At 47.4% G+C, this 21,947-nt stretch overlaps 1 protein-coding gene and 1 long non-coding RNA gene across 2 annotated transcripts; one reads left to right on the forward strand and one right to left on the reverse strand.

Annotated features, from left to right (window-relative positions):
• Positions 1-558: 558 nt before the first annotated feature.
• On the reverse strand, positions 559-20,107 carry CYP4F12 (cytochrome P450 family 4 subfamily F member 12). The gene is made up of 13 exons (XM_012469861.3): positions 20,034-20,107; positions 19,428-19,626; positions 18,092-18,236; positions 16,120-16,173; positions 15,900-16,027; positions 13,877-13,998; positions 12,679-12,949; positions 11,518-11,584; positions 11,191-11,320; positions 1,616-1,749; positions 1,461-1,525; positions 1,190-1,272; positions 559-798 (listed from the first exon to the last, which is right to left on the reverse strand). The coding sequence occupies exons 2-13, from the start codon at positions 19,623-19,625 to the stop codon at positions 621-623; spliced, it is 1,575 nt and encodes a 524-aa protein (XP_012325284.2). The 5' UTR covers position 19,626; positions 20,034-20,107; the 3' UTR covers positions 559-620.
• On the forward strand, positions 741-16,871 carry LOC135276779 (uncharacterized). The gene is made up of 2 exons (XR_010344330.1): positions 741-1,278; positions 15,766-16,871. It is a non-coding gene; the product is annotated as an uncharacterized LOC135276779 (long non-coding RNA).
• Positions 20,108-21,947: the final 1,840 nt, after the last annotated feature.

The following is a 21,947-nucleotide window of genomic DNA, read 5'->3' on the forward strand; positions in this document are numbered from 1 at the left end:
GGCAGTGGGTGGGGCCATAGGGCTCCCCAAAGTTTCTGTCCTATGTGTTAATATACCAGGTGAGAGCTCAGTCAGGCAAGTGGGCGCCCTGGCTCTCCACATCGGGACAAAAGCTGTAGCCCCACTGGGGATCAGAGACTGGTTCTCTGGCTGCAGAGATAATGTTCCAGGAAGGATCACAGCTGCCTCCACTTCACAGAAGAGTCTGTATGGGGAATAGGGAGTAGCAGGTGGCAGTAAGCCCCACCCAGCTCCTACACTCTTGGCAAGACAGGTCTTGCACCCACAGCATTCCACTAGCAGCAGTTAGCTAGGTTCCAGGCAGTCTGTGCTCAGAACTCAAATGTGCCCCAGGCCATAAGCCTTCGCTAAGGTGCCAGTATCTGCAGCTTTCAGGTCACACCTCTCCGGGTTTGCCCATTAAGCAGGGATACAAAGCTCCTGTGCTGAGCCAGTATCTGCAGCTTTCAAGCCGCATCTAACCCACCGAGGTTAGGCCCCTTCCCTGAGGCCTCCCAGTCCCCAAGAGCCTCCTGCAGGCTGTCAGCGAGGCCCACGCAGAGGTGACAGAAGCGTTTTATTCCGGAGAAGCTGCACAGGCAGGTGGATGGGTCAGAGAGTCACTGCAAGCCCGCGTTCAGGGGCTCCACATGCAGCCAAAGTCCCCCCTCCGCGCGCATGATCAGCTCCGGCTTCCTGCGGGGCTCCCTGTGGTCCGGCAGGAAGCGGAAGTGCAGCAGCGTCAGCGCCAGGACCACCTTCATCTCCGCCATGGCGAACGCCTGCCCGATGCAGTTCCTGCGGGCGGGAGTGGGGACTGTGACTTCGCCCAGGACCCGCATTTGGGCCCCATCACGCCAAGAACCTGGTCCGGGATCCCCAACTGCACCCAGATCGGCCGGAGAGATAGAGAGGGGCTGAGCGTGCCTGGGATTCCCGTGTGGGCTGCACGTCCTCGGAGCCTGGGCCAGACTCCAGCTCCCAGCTCAGACCAGGACATGGAAGAGGGGATTCTGAGCACTCCGCGGAACCCCTAGGATCTACTCATCCCCATTCTATGGACGTTTTCCCATAAACTGTGAAGGAATGGAGGGAAGGAGATCTGGAACTGGGACCACCTGCAACATCCTCCTTTTTTGACCCCTGCACCCATCACCCCATCCCTATACCAGACACAGGCGGCCCCTACCTGGGCCCTGCGGAGAACGGAATAAAAGCCAGAGGTGACCTCTCCTTGCTGTTCTCTGGGTCGAAGCGGAAGGGGTCGTAGACCTGCAGGTGAGACCAAGAAGGTTTGCTGGGTGGGGTCTCCCAGGATCGGCAGCCTTGGAGAGACAGTTGTGTGTGTGTTGGGGCAAGGTGATGGATTTTCCTGATCAAAACCCTGACTCCTCCCCTAAGAACCTTGGAATTGATGAAAAAGAGGGCAGGGAGTGGGGAGAGGATGGGGAAGGCAGCACCTCAGGATCCGGCCACACACTTGGGTTGTGATGGATTCCTATAATATTGATGATGCAGATAATGCCTGTGGGAGAGAAGGGGGCAGTCAGGATGAGGACTACCTGAGGGGCCCCTCTTCCTATGCGGGGACTCCTCCCCCTGAGGCTGTGGGCACCTTTGGGGATGACTCGGCCATCTGGGAGAACAATGTCCTGGGCGCAGTGTCGGGAAACGAACGGAGCTGGGGGATGCAAACGCAGGCTCTCCTTCAGGCACATGGTCAGGAAGGGCAGCTGGGCCAGGTCGTCCCTAAGAAACACCCCAGCCCCAATCATTATCAAGGGAGCAAAGACACAACTCTCCAGCTTCTCTATTTGCAAGTGAGACCTTTTCTATCACAAAATGAACTCCGTGGGGATAAAACATTTGAGAATTTTAAAAAGCAGAAAACAATTAGAGAAGCAGAGAATTAGAAAAGTACCAGATAAAATTTAGCCAAGTAGTTAAAAATATATTATCTGAGGAAAACACCCAGAAGCCAGCGGTACAAAGTTAACAAATTTGCATAAAAATAAATATTGTCTATGGCAAGAAAATAAACTCAAATGCAAATGAAGAGGAAGCAAAATACCAAGATGCAATGTTTTGCTCTTATTTAGCATCATACTAGAGGTACCAGCAAGTGCAATTAGGTAAGGAAGAAGAAAAAAGAGTCATGCCATTTGAAATGTGGGAGTAAATGTATCATTTTGGCAGACGTGATTTTATTCTTAGAAAACCCTGGAGACCCCACTGGAAAATGTAGATAAACATTTAAGATCCAGCAAGCCTTTGCTTAATCTTTCTTCTTTTGCAGTAGCTATTTAAAATTTTAATACCAGCTACACTTGCCTGGTTCAAAATTTGAAAACCATAAAACATAATCCAGTCCTATGGCTGAATGCCCGCTGCCTCTCCCCACATGTTGCCCAGGTTATTATTAATGTATCCTTCCTGGCCTAATTTTTAGCATTTTAAAAAATTATATAGGAGCACACCATCTATTATACACACTATTCTGTATCTTTTTTTTTTCTTTTGAGACAGAGTCTTGCTCTATTCCCCAGGCTAGCGTGCAGTGGCGCAATCTCTGTTCACTGCAGTCTCTGCCTCCCAGTTCAAATGATTCTCCTACCTCAGCCTCCCAAGTAGCTGGGACTACAGGTATGCACCACCACACCCAGCTAATTTTTATATTTTTAGTAGAGACAGGGTTTCACCATGTTGGCCAGGCTGGTCTTGAACTCCTGAGCTCAAGTGATCTGCCTGCCTTGGCCTCCCAAAGTACTGGGATTACAAGCATGAGCCCCCGAACCCGGCCTGTATCTTTTCTCATTTAACAGTTTATCACTTTTTCATAGCCCCTGGGACTTATATCAAAATAAGGTTATCCCTACTCTGGAGCTATGAAGTGATTTTCTCCTGGTTTCTGCTACAGCTTTTAGGACTCTTTTAGAAAAAAAAAAAAATGATTTATCTGAACATTATCTTGTCATAAGACATGAAAACCAGATTCAGTTGTCTTTTTTCCAGAAGGCTTTCCAGTTGTCCCAAGAGCTTTTACTTAATTATCTATATTTTTTCCCTTGATACACAGCACTGTCTTTAGCATGTACTTTGTTCATTGGGCATAGAATTCATATGCATAAATCATTAGTTTTACCATGTAGAAATAACCAACAACTGAAAAGATATAAAAGATGCTAGTCATAATAATATAAAATACCTGGATTAAACTTAAAAAGATACATGAAATCTCTGTATTTCGTTATAAATTTCCCTCAATCCAAATAAAAGATACACTTTGCCATGGCAGCAATTGTTTGTAAGGGTCGATTTAACAACAACAACAACAAAGTCACTCCACCAGATATTGAAACCTGTTGGAGGCTGGGCGCAGTGGCTCACGCCTGTAATCCTAGCACTTTGGGAGGCCGAGGTGGGTGGATCACCTGAGGTCAGGAGTTCAAGACCAGCCTGGCCATCATGGTGAAACCCCATCTTTAAAAAAAATAAAAATAAGTAAATAAATAAAACCTGTTGGAAAGTCACAGTATTGGGAGGCCGAGGTGGGCAGCTCACTTGATGTCAGGAGTTCCAGACCATCCTGACCAACCTGGTGAAACCTGGTCTCTACTAAAAATACAAAAATTAGCTGGGCGTGGTGGCAGGTGCCTGTAATCCCAGGAGACTGTGGCAGGAGAATCGCTTGAACCTGGGAGGCAGAGGTTTCAGTAGGCCGAGATGGCACCACCACACTCCAGCCTGGGCAACATAGCTAGACTTCATCTCAAAAAAGGAAAAAAGAAAAAAATAAGTCACAGTTATAAAAATAGCAATGCCATAAAAAAAAGACCCATTCAAAAGACTAAAAAGGTCAGAGACAGACATGTGAATAAGTGAAAACTTAACCATATGCTGAAGGAAGCCTCACAAAACTTGGAAATAGATGGGTAGTGTGACTGCAAAAGAAAATGTGGACAAATTTAACTTCATAAAAATTAACCAAAGGCACTCCCCAAAAAGTCAAAAGGCAACCTTTTGCAACAAAAGACAGAAAAAAAATTAATTGTAAAACACATTCTTATAAGTAAATATGAAAAAAGAACCCAAAGAAAAACAAAAAATATAAGATGACCACTCCCATACAAAGAAAATAAATGACTTATCAACTTGGGAAAAAGATTTTCTATCTCACTTTTATTTAAGAAAATGCTCATTAAGGCCAACTGCGGTGGCTCAGCCTGTAATCCCAGCACTTTGAGAGGCCAAGGCGGGCACATCATGAGGTCAGGAGTTCAAGACCAGTGTGACCAACATGGTGAAACTCTATCTCTACTAAAAATACAAAAAAATAGCCAAGCATGGTGGCCCACATCTGTAATCCCAGCTACTCAGGAGGCTGAGGCAGGAGAATTGCTTGAACCCAGGAGGTGGAGGTTACAGTGAGCTGAGATCGCGCCACTGCACTCCAGCCTGGGTGACAGAGTGAGACTCCATCTCAAAAAAAAAAAAGCTCATTAAAAGATGAAATACAAAGATTGACAAAAATTTAAAATTTAATGATATAATAATACTGTTGGCAAATTTGTGGGAAACCTTGTGCCATCAAACTCAGCTAATATAGGAATGGATTTGCAATCATTATTACAATTGTAGAATGCAAATGGTCTTTGATTCAGCAATTGCACTTTTGGGAATGTGTCCTGCAGATATGAGCTTACATATAATGAGCAATGGTCACACGTGCCGATTGCGCAGGTTTAATTTAGCAAAAGGATGAAACAAACCGAATATACATGGATGGGGAGATGTTTAGATCAACATTGTCACAATGGAATACTATACAGCCACACAAAAGGAGAAAATAAGGATCATTAGTCCTGCTACACAATGCAGACTGGAATCAGTACAGAAACTCTGGAAGGCAAATTGGCCATATCTACAATGACTGGAATTATTTACACAAGTGACTTCAGGAAAGGGATGGGCCAAATAAAACATGGAATGCCATTCAGCACTCAGAAAATATAGCTATAAGACAGACAGTTGGGTGGAGAAAACATGTTCCAAAATGTCCATATATGTGAATACCATAGGGCACAAAATATATCGAATATATAAGGAGATAGATGATAGAAAGATATGTAGATAGATGGATAAACAGACAGACAGATAGATGACAAGTCAGCATCTCCACAGGCCCCCTTGGAGAAAGGGAGGGGATTAGGTGGGGTAGCAGGAATGTCAATGATAACCCTTGTCTTCTCTGTAATGTCTCATTGAGTGCAAGAAGAACCCGTTCTCATCATTGTTTGTGTAATTCAAAACTCATTTTCCATGTGGCATATATACAAAACGAATGCTATTCAGCCTTAAAACAGAATAAAATTCTTTCATTTGTGACAACAAGGAAGAACCTGAAGGACATTATGCTAAGTGAAATGAGCCAGGCACAAGAAGGCAAATAGTGCGCAACCTTAATTGCCTGTGAGATCTGAAATAGTTAACACAGAAATCATAGAAACAGAGAACAGAATGGTAATTACCAGAGGAGGGAGGAAGAAAGAACAGAAAGATGTTGGTCAAAGGGTACAAGTTTCTGTTAGACAGGAGGAATAAGTTTTGAGATCTATTACATGCATGGTGACTACAGTTAATAATATAATTCAAAATTGCTAAGAGTAAATTTCGAATGTTCTCACCATAAATATGATGAGTACGTGAGATGATGTGTATGTTTATTAGAATGAATCATTCCACATTGTATACATATAACATCACATTATACCCCATAAATATATATAATTAACATTTGTGAATTAAAAGTAAAAATAAACTTATTTTCCAAAACTCATAATTTGAGAAAAAGAAAAGATCTTGGCTGGGTATGGTGGCTCATGCTTGTAATCCAAGCACCTTGGGAGGCTGAGGCAGGTGGATCATGAGGTCAGAAGTTCGAGACCAGCCTGGCCAACACAGTGGAACCCCGTCTCTACTAAAAATATAAAAATTAGCTGGGCGTGGTGACAGGCCCCTGTAATCCCACCTATTCGGGAAGCTGAGGCAGAAGAATCGCTTGAATGAGGCAGAGGTTGCAGTGAGCCGGATAGCGCCACTGCACTCCAGCCTGGGCAACAGAGCTAGACTCCATCTCAAAAAAAAAAAAGAAAGAAAGAAAAGATCTCAAAAGATATATTGTTAATGTGCAGATCTGTGTTACTTTATTTCTTTTTATTTCAATAGCATTTGGGGTGCAAGTGGTTTGGTTACATGGATGAATTCTATAGTGGTGAATTCTGAGGTTTTAATGCACCCATCACCTGAGCAGTGTATCCTATTCCCAAATGTAGTATTTTCTCTCTTACCCACCTCCCAGCCTCGCTCCCTGAGTCTTGAAAGCTCATTATATCACTCTGTATGTATCTGTGTCCTCATAGCTTCACTCCCACTTACAGGTAAAAACATATGGTATTTGGTTTTCCATTCCTGAGTTGCTTCACTTAGAATAATGCCCTCCAGCCCCATCCAAGTTGCTGCAAAAGACATTATTTAATTCCTTTTTATAGCTGAGTAGTTCATGGTGTATTTATACCATGTTTTCTTTATACACTCATTGGTCGATGGGCACTTAGGTTGGTTCCATATCTTTACATATGTGAATTGTGCTACTACAAGCATGTGTGTGCATGTGTCTTTTTCATATAATGACTTCTTTTCCTTTGGGTGGATACCTAGTAGTGAGATTGCTGGATGGAATGGTAGATCTACTTTTAGTTCTCTAAGGAATCTCCTTACTGCTTTCCGCAGAGGTTGTGTAATTTACATTCCCACTGGCAGTGTATGAGCATTTACTTTTTACCACATCCACACCAGCATCTATTGTTTTTTAACTTTTTAATTATGGCCATTCTTCTAGAAATAAGGTGGTGTCTCATTGTGGTTTTAATTTGCATCTCCCTGATGATTAGTGATGTTGAGGAGGATTTTTTTCATATGTTTTCTAGCTGTTCATGTATCTTCTTTTTAGAATTGTCTATTGGTGTCCTTTAGCCACTTTTTGATTGAATTAATTGTTTTTTTCTTGCTGATTTGTTTGAGTTCCTTGTGGATTCAGGATACTAGCCCTTTGTCAGATGCATAGTTCACAGATATTTCCCCCCACTCTGTTGTCTGTTTACTCTGCCATTATTTTATATATATGTATGTGTGTATATATATATATATATATTATATATATATATATATATATATATTATATATATATATGCTGAGCAGAAACTTTTTAGTTTCATTAAGTCCCACTGATTTATTTTTACTTTTGTTGTGTTTGCTTTCTGTGGTCTTTGTCATGAATTCTTTGCCTAGGCCAATGTCCAGAGGAGTTTTTCAAGGTTATCTTATAGAATATTTATGGTTTCATTTCTTAGATTTAAGTCTGATTTTTATACAAGGTGAGAGATGGGGATCCAGTTTTATTTTTCTACATGTGGCTATGTAGTTTTCCCAGCACCATTTGTTGAATAGGTGTCCTTTCCCCGGTTTATGTTTTTGTATGCTTTGTCAAAGATCAGTTGGCTGTAAGTATTTGAGTTTATTTCTGGGTCCTCTATTCTGTTCTATTGGTCTAAGTGCCTACTTTTATGCCAGTACCATGCTGTTTTGGTAACTGTAGCCTTGTAATATAATTTGAAGTTGGGTAATGTGATGCCTATAGATTTTTTCTTTTTGCTTGGTATTGCTTTGGCTACACAGGCTCTTTTTTGGTTCCATATGAATTTTAGAACTGCTTTTCCTAGTTCTGTGAAAAATTAAGTATTTTAGTAGGCATTGCATTAAATCTGTAGATTGCTTTGTACAGCCTGATCATTTTCACATTATTGATTCCTTCAATCCATGAACATGGGATGTGTTTCCATTGGTTTGTGTCATCTATGGTTTCATCCAGCACTGTTTTGTAGTTCTCCTTGTAGAGACCTTTAACCTCCTTGGTTAAGTATATTCTTAGGTTTTTTTTTTTTTGGGGGGGTGGGGGGAACTGTTTTTGTTTTGTTTTGTTTTTTGTTTTGTTTTGTTTTTTGTTTTTTGCCCTTGTGGGAGTCAGAGGGTGGTTCTCAGATCATTGGGCTAATGTTTCAGAGGTGAGTATAACTGCCTCTGCCTCACAGAAGAGTTTGCAAAGGGAGTGGAAAGTAGCAGGTGGCAGTAAGCCTCATCCACCTCCCATGCAGTTGGCACAAGGCAGGTCTCACACCTGCAGTGTTCCACTCATAGCACTGGATTTAGATTCAGGCAGTCTGTACACAGAACTCAGACTTGCCCCAGGCCATAAGTTTTTCCCGTAGAAATAGCAATGCTTTCAGGCCATGCCTTTTTGTCCCTGTCCAAGGCTAGGCACCCAGCTCGTGCACTCCTGTCTGCAGCACACTTCCTGCTTGCCCCCTGGGTTCTGGTCAAGGGAGTTCATCCCCACTTGAGTTATATCAAGAAATACAGTTGGGCACTTCATTCAACCTGTGATCCCTGCCTGAACTAGTTGTCTGACGTCCCCAAGGACGCCTGTGAGATGCAATAAGGAATGGCTTCCCTCAGTCCATGCTGGAGATTGGGAATGACTGCAAGGCACTTCCTGCTGCCACTTCTACTTTTGTATTTCTCACCATTCCCTAAATCAGTTCAAGCCCTGGGTAAGGCCTTCTCCTGTGGCCTGGATATTCAGATTCCTCAGCAAAGATGTGCATCCATGCTGGAGGCAGTCTCCCCCCTCTCACACTCTGGAGATTTACAGTTTTTCACCTATCTCACACAGTAGGCTGCAGCCTGCGGCTTCTTTCAAAGGATCTGTAGATTCTTTTGGTTTTCCTGTTGAGTCCCTGTGTTTTTTCTTGGGAAAAGAAAGTTCACAGTGTGAATCTCTACACACTATTCTGTCCTACCACGTGGGACTGCCTCCAATCCACCATCTTGGGAAAAAATACTGTGTCTATGTTATACACTCTTATTTGTATAGAAAAAGTCCATGTTCATATAAAGTAGGCATCAGGATAGCCATTTTCTGGGGGGACACACAGTAAACCATTGATGGTAGAAACCACTAGGGTGAGACTTAAGAAGGAAGCTCATTTTTATACATTTTTTGGACAGTTTCTTTAAAAAGTGCATAATGTTGCTTGATGTCTTGGTTTTTAAAAGCATAAAAATATGTTGCCACCTTTTAGGACTGCTGTTCTGAGCAAAGGCTTGGACGGGAGGACACTGCCTCCAAAACACCTGCCCAGTCCTTTGCCTCCTCTCCATCCCCAGCCCCGGCCTGGCTCAGGTCTCAGAATGTCTTCACTGGGACTTCATTCTACAGCTGGTTCTCCCTCCTCAGTACCCTTGAAAAGATCTTTCTGGCGCCCAGATCTGACCTGTCCCTTCCCTGCTCAGCCACTTGTTATGGCTCCCCATTGCCTTTGGGTTGAAATGGAAGCCATCATCATTTTCCCATGTCTTCTACAGCCAGACCCTGCTTTCACCTCCATTATTGTTATATCATCATAACTCAGTTTCTTCCTCTCTCATTATCTCTCTTTCTCCTTCTCTCTTCCCTCCTCTCTTTATCTTGCTCTCGCTCACTTTCCCTCCCTCTTACTTCTTTCTCCCTTTATAACCATCTCCTTCACCCCATGCACAAACCACTCCTTCTCTCTTTCCCTCTTCTTCCTCCCTCCCACCCTTCCTTTCTGCATCTTTGCCCAGGCTGTCTCTTTGGCCTAGAGCACTACTGCATTCAGACATCTACTGATCACCATTCAGAGTTTCAGTTGAGGTGCTTTATTATTTTGATTTTTTACTTTTTTAGAGATGGGTTCTTTAAATATTGTCCAGGTTTATCTTTTTTTTTTTTTTCCTAATGGAGTCTCACTCTGTTGCCAGGCTGTATTGCAATGGCACAATCTCCGCTGACTGCAGCCTCTACCTCCCAGGTTCAAGCAATTCTCCTGCCTCAGCCTCTAGAGTAGCTGGAACTACAGGTGCGCACACCACACCCAGGTAATTTTTGTATTTTTAGTAGAGACAGAATTTTACCATGTTGGCCAGTATGGTCTCGATCTCTTGACCTCATGATCTGCCCACCTTAGCCTTTCAAAGTGCTAGGATTACAAGTGTGAGCCACCACGCCTGGCCCCTAGATTCATCTTAAACCTGACCTCAAGTGATCCTCCCACTTCAGCCTCCTTAGTACTTGGTATCACTGGCAATAGCCACCACATCTGGCTTGAAACACTTTCCATACTGCCAGCCATGTTTCTCTTGCTCTCAACTCTGTCCTTGCCCATGTGAACTGGGAATGTCCTGCCCTGGGACTGTTCCCACTAGGCTGGGAGTACCTGGAAAACACATCCCTGGGTAGGGTTCTTTCCAGGTCTCCAGAGCACAGAAACGTGCTGGAAACAGAAGTGGCATTGGAAAGGCATGCGGAAGAGTTTGCTGAACGAAGACTGGATGGATGAATGATGCAGGTGTCCTAGACAAAAGATAGATGACTTTTACCCCTAGGTCTCTCATGAATCCCTGGGGGTCAGAAATAGGGAATAGAAGAGCAAACGTTCAGGAAGTAAAGATCCTTGAAAAAAATGATAATTCAGACAAAACCAAGAAAGGAGTGACAGGAAAATTCATTGACTGAATGTGTCTAGGTATCACCATCTGTTTTCATATATTGTCACTAAATCTCTCAGCAGCCTAGGTCTTTCTGTCCCAAAAGCCTGAAACATTCCCCTGCTAGCCAGGCTGGATACCAGGTTCTGCCTCTGGGCTCTGCTCCTAGTGCTAGTAAGCAATAATGGAAGAATTGACAAAAATAACTTCCCCCCTCCTCACCTGAGCAAACACCCAAGAAGTGAAGACATTTGAAAAAAAAATGATATTTCTGGGAGAAAAGAGAGTGGAGGGGAAGTTCATTTGCTGAACATATGCTAAGTGGCATTATCTGTCCTCACATATTGTTACCAATTCTCTCAGCATTCCTGCTCTTTCAGTCCTAGAGGCCTGCAACCTTTCCCTTGACAGTTGGGCTGTGTATCAAGCCCTGCCTGTGGTCCTCTCTTCCTATGCCGACTAAGCAATAGTGGCAGAATCAATAAAAACAACTCCTCCTCCCCTCCCCATCTGGGGAGCAGAGCCAATGAGAAGAGCTCAGGAACAGCCACTAGCACCTGCACTCACCATTCAATCTCTTTAGGCTCACGGTCCTTCAGAAGCTCTTGTACCTCCTGCCGGCAGCGCTCCTGGTATTCTGGGTGCCTTGCGAGGTTGTACAGGACCCAGGAGAGGCCACTGGCCGTGGTGTCATGGCCTGAGGGGAAGCAAGGCAGGCTTGGGTCCCCAGGCTGCTTCAGCACCAGAGGGTGGACAGCGCCCACATACTGAGATCCTCAGGAGGATGGAGGGAGGGGGAAGATGGGCAGAATGGAGTGATCCACGGTCCACCCACCAGGTTCCTGAGATGGAGGAACTTCTGTCTCCACTGTAGTCCCACACTGGGACCCTCACCTGCAAACATGAAGGTGTCAGCCTCTGCTCTTATATCCTCATCTGACAATGGCTTCCCATCTTCATCCTGAAGAGAAAGTAAGACACACACACACACACACACACACACACACACACACACACACTATACTATCTCTGAGACCCCCAAGTCTAACCTAAGACAATCTCTGACGATCTGATCTTCTTCCGGAAACTCAAACCCACTCTGCACTTCTAGATCTCTCCTGGTCACCGTCACCAGAGCCCCCACTCCCAGGGCTTTCCCCCAGCTCCGTTGCCTCCTCTTTGGTGCCTGGCAGCAGGAATTGATGGCTCTTGAATACTTTCATATTTCTGCATAATGCAGACTTTCAGAGAAAAAGACTGGTAACCTAGGGTACAGGATGTTTAAATGGCAGTTTGTCTTGGAGTTTGGAAATTATGTATTGCTCCAAAGACACTTGCTCACACTCTAGAGTGGCAAACTCAGAGAATCTTATCTTTCCAGAAGCTGTTTGGGTTACAAAACTATGAAATTGCCATCTCACTGGAGAGGAGTAGTTTATACTCCAGAACAAAGTGTTCTCTCTCTCTCTCTCTCACTCGCTCGCTCACTCGCTCTGTCTGTCTCTGTCTCTCTCTCTCTCTCTCCCTCTCTGTCTCTGTCTGTCTCTCTCTCTCTGTAAGAAAGAAGGAGTATAAGAGCTAGCTGTCCTATATAAGACTCAGAATGTAGCTGCCTCTCTCCTATGGTGCAAATTCTTGTGCATTTACAGGTAAAAACATTGTGTTGCCCTAGGAATGGGGAGCCAGCTCTACGGTCCTACTCCACCTGCTGTTATTGCTAAATAGCTAATGGGCTGCTGTGGTCCAGTGCTTTGGTGCATCTGTCATCATAGATACAGGCAAAGACATAGACATATAGATATACATAAGAATGTGGAAGACTAACTTACTAACTTGTAAGTTGAGTAAAATCTTAGGCTCTTCACAGTTTCAGAATTAGCAGTCCCCTTCAGGCTGCATTCAACAGAGTCATCTCTAAAACCTGTCTGTGACCTTCCCTTTCTCAAGCATCTCCATGGTTCCCAGTGCCCTTTGGATCAAGTCCAATTTATTTTATCTGGCATTTGACATCAAGCTCCATTCTATCACTTTAATTCAGATCGTAGAGAAACCCACCTTGCTCAGTAGAAGCACATCAATGAAATCCAAAGTCTTGGACTTGGCTTTGTCTTTGAGGAAGTCATCAATATCCTGAGTGGGGAGGGTGCGGCGCCGCTCCTGGATGACGGCGTCTGTGAAATCGTGCACCAGGCGGCAGGCCCTGCGGAAGCGCCGCCCATCATGAGTGAGGTAATACAGAAAGTCCATGTGCTGGAGGAGATGCTGGGTCCTTTTTTCTACGAGGGTACTGAGCTCCAAGATGGTGGCAATATATTCACTGGACCTCCTGCAGGCCAAGGATGGAAAGGGAGGCAACAATTGAACATATGCAAAGCTTTAGGAACTCCCCCTCCAGCAGCCAGGAGCTACCACCTATCAGGAAACTGAGTATCTAGAAACAGATGGTCCTAGAGATACATAGTGGATATCAGTCATGAGATTGACTCTCCAGACTCTTCCCGCCCTGCACCCTCTTTCTGAGAGCTCTCTCCATGCACCAAGGCACCCAGAACATAGGTTGGACACCACATTTCTCTCCTCTGTCTCCCAAACAGTGTCCAGTACTGATCATTTTCCAACACTGTCCACACAACTCAGACTTCATCCCCTTCCAATTCATGCCTGCTCCAGTCCCACCATAACCAACTCTCTCTCTGTGTCTCTCTCTGTCTCCCCCGCACCTTCCACCCTGTAATCCCAGCACTTTGGGAAGCCAAGGCAGGCCGACCTGAGGTCAGGAGTTCAAGACCAGCCTGGCCAACGTGGTGAACTCCCTCTCTACTAAACATACAGAAATTAGCCAGGTGTGGTGGTGGGCTGTCAGTTTCCCACAGAGCTCAACTCTTAATTTGTGGTTCCATCATCAGCTGAAACTACAAAAGCTCTCTGGAAATCTCTTAATAAACTTCGTACCACTGTTCCTGATTTTCAGCATCCTAAATATCTGACTCTGTCTACTTCCACAACCTCATTTCTCCTGGCTCATCCTAACCTTCTTGCTGTTACTCAAGGCTCATCCTAACCTTCTTGCTGTTACTCAAACATTTCTACCCACCTGGAAAGACAACACTTTCTCGCTTTCCTGACCTTCAAAGCCCAGCTATGATACAAATCCTCCCGAAAGGCACTTCTAGTTACTTTGCTCATTCCTCCCTCCCCACCTTACTCCCTTTGGTCCATGGACTCCCATCCCAGGCCCTGGGAAGGAACTCACTCCTGACAATGGCTGTCAAAGCTAAAGATGCATTTCTGCAGACTGTCCAAGGTCATGAGGCTGATGTGCTCAAACATGTCCAGACGACTGCTGCCCTCTGAGGCCAGGCGCTGCCACTTGTCCTGGCCAGAGAAAGGAAGACAGCTAGAGCCAGACCCTTCATTCTTGGTGCCTCTCCCCAGCCCCAAACATCAGGATGGACTCCTGACAACCAGCCTCCTGGTCCTCTGCCCCAGGAACCCATTGCCAACGAGGACCAGACTTGGATGGGAGCAGAAGCTGTTGGTATTAGGAGACGAAGACCCATGGCTGGGAGTCAAGAGAACTGCATTCAAGTCTCAGCTCTGCCTCCTATGCTCTGTGTGCCCTTGGTCAACCTATTGCCCTCCTCTAGGTCCCACCTGTCAAATATTCAATAACAGTGACGACAGTCTGCTTTGGGGCGAGATAAACCGGGATAGAATCTCTGCTCCACCACTCCTAGCTCACTTATTAACTGATTGACCTCTGTCCAGCTCCTTAATCTCTCTGACCCTCAGTTCATCATCTGCATTAGGGCAAAAATAATCATAAACTCACAGGGTTATTACAATTAAAGTAGACAGGATATATCTTGGCATTGGGACATGGCGTTTTTTCAGGCATATGGTGAGTGCCCAGTAAATGTTCGTTTTATTCATCTCCATTGTGATAAATTCACTTCAAAAATATCCCTGCGTTGGAAGAGGCACTCCTTCATCAGCCCTGAGCATCCTTGCTGGGTATGCCACCAATGCAAGACCATGATGTTCTTACTTGAGCCATGTCTCAGAGTTGTGTTTGCAGAGAACAACCTGGAGAGATAAGGCAATGACTCCCCCTCGATTAATATCAGGCTTGTTTCTGCCGCTATTAAAGCAGATTCCCTAAGCCTAGTGCCTGTTGTCTGCCATGCAGTGTAGTGCATGAGCAGGCTGCTATAAAGGCCCATCAATGTCCCCCATGGAATTTAGGTTGACTCAGAAAAAGGATACAAACCAACAAGAAGTACATGTTGCCTATTGTGCCATAAGTAATCAACTACCCTTTGTCTCTGACCCAGGAGTCTTGTGCCTTCTGTTAGAATGCATGAAACAGTAATAATCTAACTTATCAGCTTGCAAATTTAAAAAACAACCTGGACACTTCACAAAATCCTGACCCCTCAGTTCTTCACTTCTCCTTGTATTTACACCCTTTGCATAGTAATTTTTCAGCAACTCCCATTAAGAGATGGATTCTGTTTTACACCCCTGTGAGTCTGTGCTGGACTTTTGACTTTCTTTGGCCAATACAATGTGGTGAAAATGATGATATAATAACTCTAATAGACCCAAGGCTGCTTGAACTTTGAAACAGTGCAGAGACGATGTCCACAGATATTGCAGCCTCCTCACAGTTTCTTGGAACCCAATCTCTGCCATGTGAACAATAGGGTGCCTTCTGGAGGCAGAGAATCACATGGGGAAAAGTCCAGGTGTCACAGCTGAGGCCATCCTAGATCAGCCTGAAGCTAGTGAAGCCCCAAACTTGTGAATGAACTGAGCCAGGATGAGCGAAGCTGCCGATCTGATCCACAGCAGCTCGTGTACAAAGAGTGATCCCTTCCACATCCAGAAGAACCGGCTAGCTGTCTCACAGACTCGTTAGCAATCGTAAACCCTTATTGCTCTAAGCCAGTGAGTTTTCAAGTGGTTTGTAATCACCAAAGACGACTACGCAGTCTTCATCTTTACTCTCTTGCATTTACATGGCTTCCGTGAGAAAAACACAGAAACTGACACCTTCTGACTATCTGCTGTGTGCTAGGGACATGACTCTTGCATTATCTTACCACCTTTTAAGTAGAGATTATTATTCCTATTTTACAGATGAGGAAACCAAGGCTCAGAGAGGAACAGCAATGGCTCAATGCCACCCAGCAGAGCCAAAATTCCAGAGCAGATCTGTCCGTGGTCCCTCCACCCCAAGACTCCAGCTGGGACCCAGGGTTCAAGGGACTCACGAGCAAGCTGTTCACACTCTGATTGAAGATCTTTACATAGGGCTTCAGGATGTTGAAGTGGAAGGCGGGCGTCAGCATCCGACGGCGGTGGCTCCACTTGTCAACAGCAGTCAGCAGTATCCCTTCTCCTAGCAGGGTAGCCAAAGACAGTGGGCAAGAGCAGCACCTTCCCCACCCCCAACAAGGTCGTCCCCAGCCCCTTTCACCTGCAGGCACTCACCCAGCCAGGGCTTCAGGAACCTCACGAAGAGCTCATCCTTGGGCGCAATGGCAGCTGGCATGAATGAGGACCATCAGAGGCCATGTAGAGAGCAAGAGAGGAAGTTCAGGTGTAGGGGGAGGCTCCCTATCAGCACTTTACCCACTCCATGCCCAGGATAGCAGGAAGGGGACCGAGGGCAGAGGAAGAAGGGAGGATAGAGGAAGAAGAACCAGTCCAGGCCGCAGCAGTAGAGCAATGTCATAAGCTAACAGGGCATAGCACACCCCAGCACACCCTGACATGTCTCCTACAGGGCCCAGCATGTGCAACACGCAAGCACAGCTCCACACTCTACAAAATACCTTTAAAGGGGCCTTTAAACACCTTTAAAGGGACATGTCTGCCCCAGTACTCTGTATCATCTCCTGACATGGACCTGGGACCTGGGCCATGTCCCCAACATAAGTTAACATGCCGTGACATGACACAACACACATAATGATCCCTAAACGACACATCGTCCAACATGGACCTGAGGTAGCCTGACATGACCTCACAGACAGGCCCCAGGTGGGATTAAATATGATTTCTTAGATGTCCTGGACATGTCCCAGGTATAACCAAGACTTTTCTTCAAGGGTGATTGGAATGGGTTCTGAGACCTGGCTCAGGAAGACTAAAATCATAACTCTGACAATTCCAAAGGGACCCTGGATCCCAGACCTTGGACAAGCCACAAACATGGCCACGACATGACAAGAAAAAGAAAAGACAATTTCAAGTCACAGGTCAGAGAAGAAGCAGAAAGTCTGGGGCATGCCCCAAGTGTCCTTGCCCACAGCTGAGCCACACACATGACGACCTCTCCATATGATCCCAGGTAAAACATGCCAGATATAGTCAGGTATAACATAGAACTCATAGGCTATTTGTGGGACCCCCTGGGGGAAAGGTGAGCTTTCTGACAAGAACTGAGCTACTGGGACCCATAGTTGACACCATAAGAAAAGAGCTGCCTTAAACGGAAAAGTGATGCAGAAAAATGGTGAAATTAAGAAAAGGAAACAGATTCCTGATGAGGTTCATTGACACCTGGATCCAGCTATGCCTGAAGACCACCCTCCCTTTACTTTACATCCTTTGATTCTCTTTATTTGCTTAGAGCACATGAAGTTGAATTTCCATTGCTCACAACTCAGAGAGACTTCAGCAGCCAGAGAGAGCTGGTGATTCGCACAGTGACTAAGCTTTCTGGGGTCAGAGCCATAGTTTCTGTGGGATGCTGCCCCCTCCCCTGCTCATCCTAGTCTGTCCAAGGAGGAGAAGAGCAGAGAGCAAGGGGAGATCAAATGGCTGGTGTGGGATCTCCCATCGGAGATTCCTAAAACCTGTAGGAGGAGAGCAGTAAACTTGGTATGGATGAGTGTCAGGATGAGGTAGGAGGAACTGACCTATCATAGGTGGACGTCACGTAAACAGCAGCCCAGATTCTCCACCAGCCACAAGTCCTACCGCTCTGGGCTGAGGGATGGACAAGGCTGACGTCAGGACTGGTGGGGCCCCCAAATACCAATGATGCCCACTGCATCATCCTGCCCCACACTTCAAAAACTGTTACTCATGAGTCCAGACCCAGCTCCAACAACTCCAGAAGGCCTTCCAGCCTGCTCCAGCAGATGCCTGGTTCTCTGGGTTGTCACACCCATCTCCCTCTTGCCCACTCCTGACCCCAGGAAGCTAAAACTCTTCCTGTCTAGAGCCGTCTCCTCAAGCACGGGCTTTTCTTCAAGAAAGGGCTTTGGATTGGGGCCTCTTGGAGTTCCAGTGGTGCCGAGGACACCAAGACAGGGAGCAAATGGCAACGGAGGGAGAAGACATTGAAATGAAAGTCTCAATGAGGGGGCTGGGTACTCAAGGAGGGGCCTGGGTACTGAAGGGACCACACAGAAGCTTAACCTGGCACCCACCACCACAGGCTGTGCATGGGTACCTGAGGCATTGGTGATAGACCGGATGATGTCAGGGTGGCATAAAACGACGAAGGGGATGATGGGACCCAGCCATATCCTAAAGCCTGGGGAATAGGTGGCCGATATCTGGGTCAAGTTCTTCAAGCCCTCCTCTGTAGGACCGATCTGAAAGCAAGTCGGGATGTCACCTCCTGTGATGGTTAAATCTAGGCTAAGGGATGCCCAGATAGCCAGTCACACATTATTGCTGTGTTTGTGAGGGTGTTTCAGGAGAGAATAGCATTTGAGGGTACACTGAGGAAGGAAGTAGTAGGTAGAGAGAAGTGAGTGAGTGAGGATAGGAACGAGTGAGTGAGGAGAGGAATGAGTGAGTGGGGAGGGGAACGAGTGAGTGAGGAGAGGAATGAGTGAGTGGGGAGGGGAACGAGTGAGTGGGGAGGGGAACGAGTGAGTGAGGAGAGGGGAAGGAGTGAGTGGGGAGGGGAAGGAGTGAGTGGGGAGGGGAAGGAGTGAGTGGGGAGGGGAACGAGTGAGTGGGGAGGGGAACGAGTGAGTGGGGAGGGGAAGGAGTGAGTGGGGAGAGGGGAAGGAGTGAGTGGGGAGAGGGGAAGGAGTGAGTGGGGAGAGGGGAAGGAGTGAGTGGGGAGAGGGGAAGGAGTGAGTGGGGAGAGGGGAAGGAATGAGTGAGGAGAGGGGAACGAGTGAGTGGGGAGGGGAACGAGTGAGTGAGGAGAGGGGAACGAGTGAGTGAGGAGAGGGGAACGAGTGAGTGGGGAGGGGAACGAGTGAGTGGGGAGAGGGGAACGAGTGAGTGGGGAGAGGGGAACGAGTGAGTGGGGAGAGGGGAACGAGTGAGTGAGGAGAGGGGAACGAGTGAGTGGGGAGGGGAACGAGTGAGTGAGGAGGGGAACGAGTGAGTGGGGAGGGGAACAAGTGAGTGAGGAGAGGGGAACGAGTGAGTGGGGAGGGGAACGAGTGAGGAGAGGGGAACGAGTGAGTGGGGAGGGGAACGAGTGAGTGGGGAGGGGAACGAGTGAGTGGGGAGAGGGGAACGAGTGAGTGGGGAGGGGAAGGAGTGAGTGAGGAGAGGGGAACGAGTGAGTGGGGAGGGGAACGAGTGAGTGGGGAGAGGGGAAGGAGTGAGTGAGGAGAGGGGAACGAGTGAGTGGGGAGGGGAACGAGTGAGTGGGGAGGGGAATGAGTGAGTGGGGAGGGGAATGAGTGAGCTGCCCCCCTCGCTCCTCTGCTGTCCCACTCCTCAGCCACCCTCATTACTCAGCTCCCTGAGCCCCATTCCTGCCCCTCTGGAAGTCCATCCACCCTGAGACCCCAGACCCATTTTGCCTCCACACTCACCAGGCCCAGGTGACCCAGAAACCAGTTCCGTTTTGGGGGTTGCGGGAAACACTGGAGCCGGCGGCAGTTGTCATAGAAGGTGTAGGTCCAGACCAGGACGCGGGCCAGCAGCCAGGAGACCCCGACCAGCAGCAGGAGCAGCCACGGGGACGCTGCCACTGGCCCGAGGCCCAGCCAGGACAGGCTCAGCAGTGACATCCTGCAGGGGGATGAGATGGAGGGTGAGGTCCTGAGGCCCAGGGAAGAGCGGGGGGAGCTCAGGGGACAGCGGAGAGGGGCCAGGTCAGGAAATGCAGGGGGCAGGGCAGGGAGGGCTCAGGGATGGGTAAACAAAGGGCTTAGATCTAAAGTCCAGAAAGGCCCAACCAAAACCAACAACCAAGCGGCCTCCAGTGACCTGGTAAACACACAGAAAGGGAAAGAGAGACAGGAGCTGATTAGAGTCCAGGAAGGCCCAGCCTGAATCCTTAGAAGTTTGCTAGGAGCCCAGTTACCAAGAAACCACCACTCTCCCAGGCCCACAGCCTATAGTCACCCCAGCCTTGGGTGGTGCCCCTCCCCATCCCAGGCCAGGACCCTCCAGTCCCACCACCTCCAGCCTAGCACCTTCTGTCAGGAGCAGCTTGTTCCACACAACCTCCTCTCCTCTTCTGCTGGAAAGTCGTTGCCTCTGGCCTCTGATCTAGGGAAAGCCCTGGAAAGCTGGGCTGGGCTGAGCCAGCCAATCCCCACAACCTGGGTGTGTCTTCCGTGCCTGGGCAGCCACCCAAACCCTGGGGTTGGGCCAGCTGGGTGCAGATGGACCCGCTCAGGGTGCCCCAGCACGAGCACTGAATTCTCAGGTCTCAGCACCTTCCTGGCAGTTTGCAGGAGAAGTTGGGGGGTGGTTAAAGGGGACTCTGAACCCCAAGTTTACAGCCACCCTGCCCTTCCACAAGGGTGTTCAGATAAAAGCATGAACATCATGAGCGTTCGCAGCCAGTTGAGCTGGGCCAGGCAAACCCTTGTCCCAGATCATCCGGGTTCCTCTCCAGATATGGGCGGGGAGCATGTCAGGCACCATTTCTTAGTGCAGACTTAGGAGGTTCAGAGACAGAAGCGTCTGACCTCTGACTTCACAGCCTGGCAAGAGTTCAAGCCTTGCCTCCAGGCAGCCCAAGGCCTGAGTTGAGAACTGACTGCTGGAAGCAGGAACAAAGAATACAGCCCCAGCCCCACTGAGGATTACCCAGGTCAGATTCTGGGGATAAAGAGCCCAGCTGGAGGAGCAAACCCAGAGGCTGGGCTCAGCTTAGGAGGACAGAGTGGAGGCACAGAGGATGAGGCTGAGAGGGGCCAGATGGGGTCCAGACAGGGGAGGGCAGAGCGAGGGGACCCTGAGTGGAGTCCTTGTTCTGCCCTGTCTTTTCTCTGACTGTGGGCAGTGCGGCCCTCCTGGGCTCAGGCTCCCCATCTGGGAAATGGGATGTCGGATGAGGTCTTAGAGAGTGACAGAAGAAGGCTCCTAAGAAGAGGGAGCCACAAAAAGGGGCTGAAGGGAAGGGAAGGGAATGGCAACTAGCACTTGAGCTGCTGTGTGCGTGTCTCTACTCTGTGCAAAAGACTGTATGGAAAGTACTACTGTGTGCACCTACTGTGTGCCAGTCTCACTATATAAAGTGTACCTACTCTGTACCAGGTACTCTACGTAAATTCTGTCTACTATGTGCCAGGCACGCCACATGAAGTCCACCTACTATGTGCAGCATGGTCTACATAATGTAAGCTTACTTTGTGCAGAGTACTTTATATAAAGCGTGCCTACTCTGCCACATGCCGTATATAAAGCATACCTACTGTATGTCAGGTGCTGTACATTGAGCATGTCTACTGTGTACCTGGTGACCTACATAAAGTGCACCTACTCTGTGTCAAGTATTGTACATAAATCTGGTCTACTGTGTGCTGGCTACTCTACATATAGTGTACCTACTGTATGCCAGGTGCTCCAGATAAGGAGTGTCTCCTGTATGCTGGGTGCCCTTCACAAATCCTGTATCTTCAGTCCCTGGCCCTTTATATAAGCCATACCTGCTGTGTGCCAGGTGCTCTAAATAAAGCACACCTACTGTGTGCCAGATGTTCTACATAAGATGCTTCTCCTATGTGTTGAGTGCTCTACATAAAGCAAAACTACTCTGTGCAACATACTTCACATAAAGCACACATACTATGTGCCAGATGCACTCTTTAAAGTGTGCCTTACGGTGTGCCCAATATGCTACATGAAGAGTACCTACCATGTGCCAGGTATGTCACATAAAGTGTACCTACTATGTGCTAGGTACTCCACATAAAATACACCTACTGTGTGCCAGGTGTTCCACATAAAGTGCACCTACTATGTGCCAGGTACTTTACATAAAGTGCCCCTACTGTGTGCCAGGTGCTGTACGTAAACTGCACCTGCTTGTATCAGATGCTCACCTGCATCACAATGCCCAAAGCTGTCCCAGCACCCTCCCATCAGCTCTCTAGGCC

This window comes from Aotus nancymaae, unplaced genomic scaffold (assembly GCF_030222135.1).
Source record: "Aotus nancymaae isolate 86718 unplaced genomic scaffold, 86718_ANA_hifiasm-v0.15.2.pri h1tg000028l, whole genome shotgun sequence".
Classification (NCBI taxonomy): Eukaryota; Metazoa; Chordata; class Mammalia; order Primates; family Aotidae; genus Aotus; species Aotus nancymaae.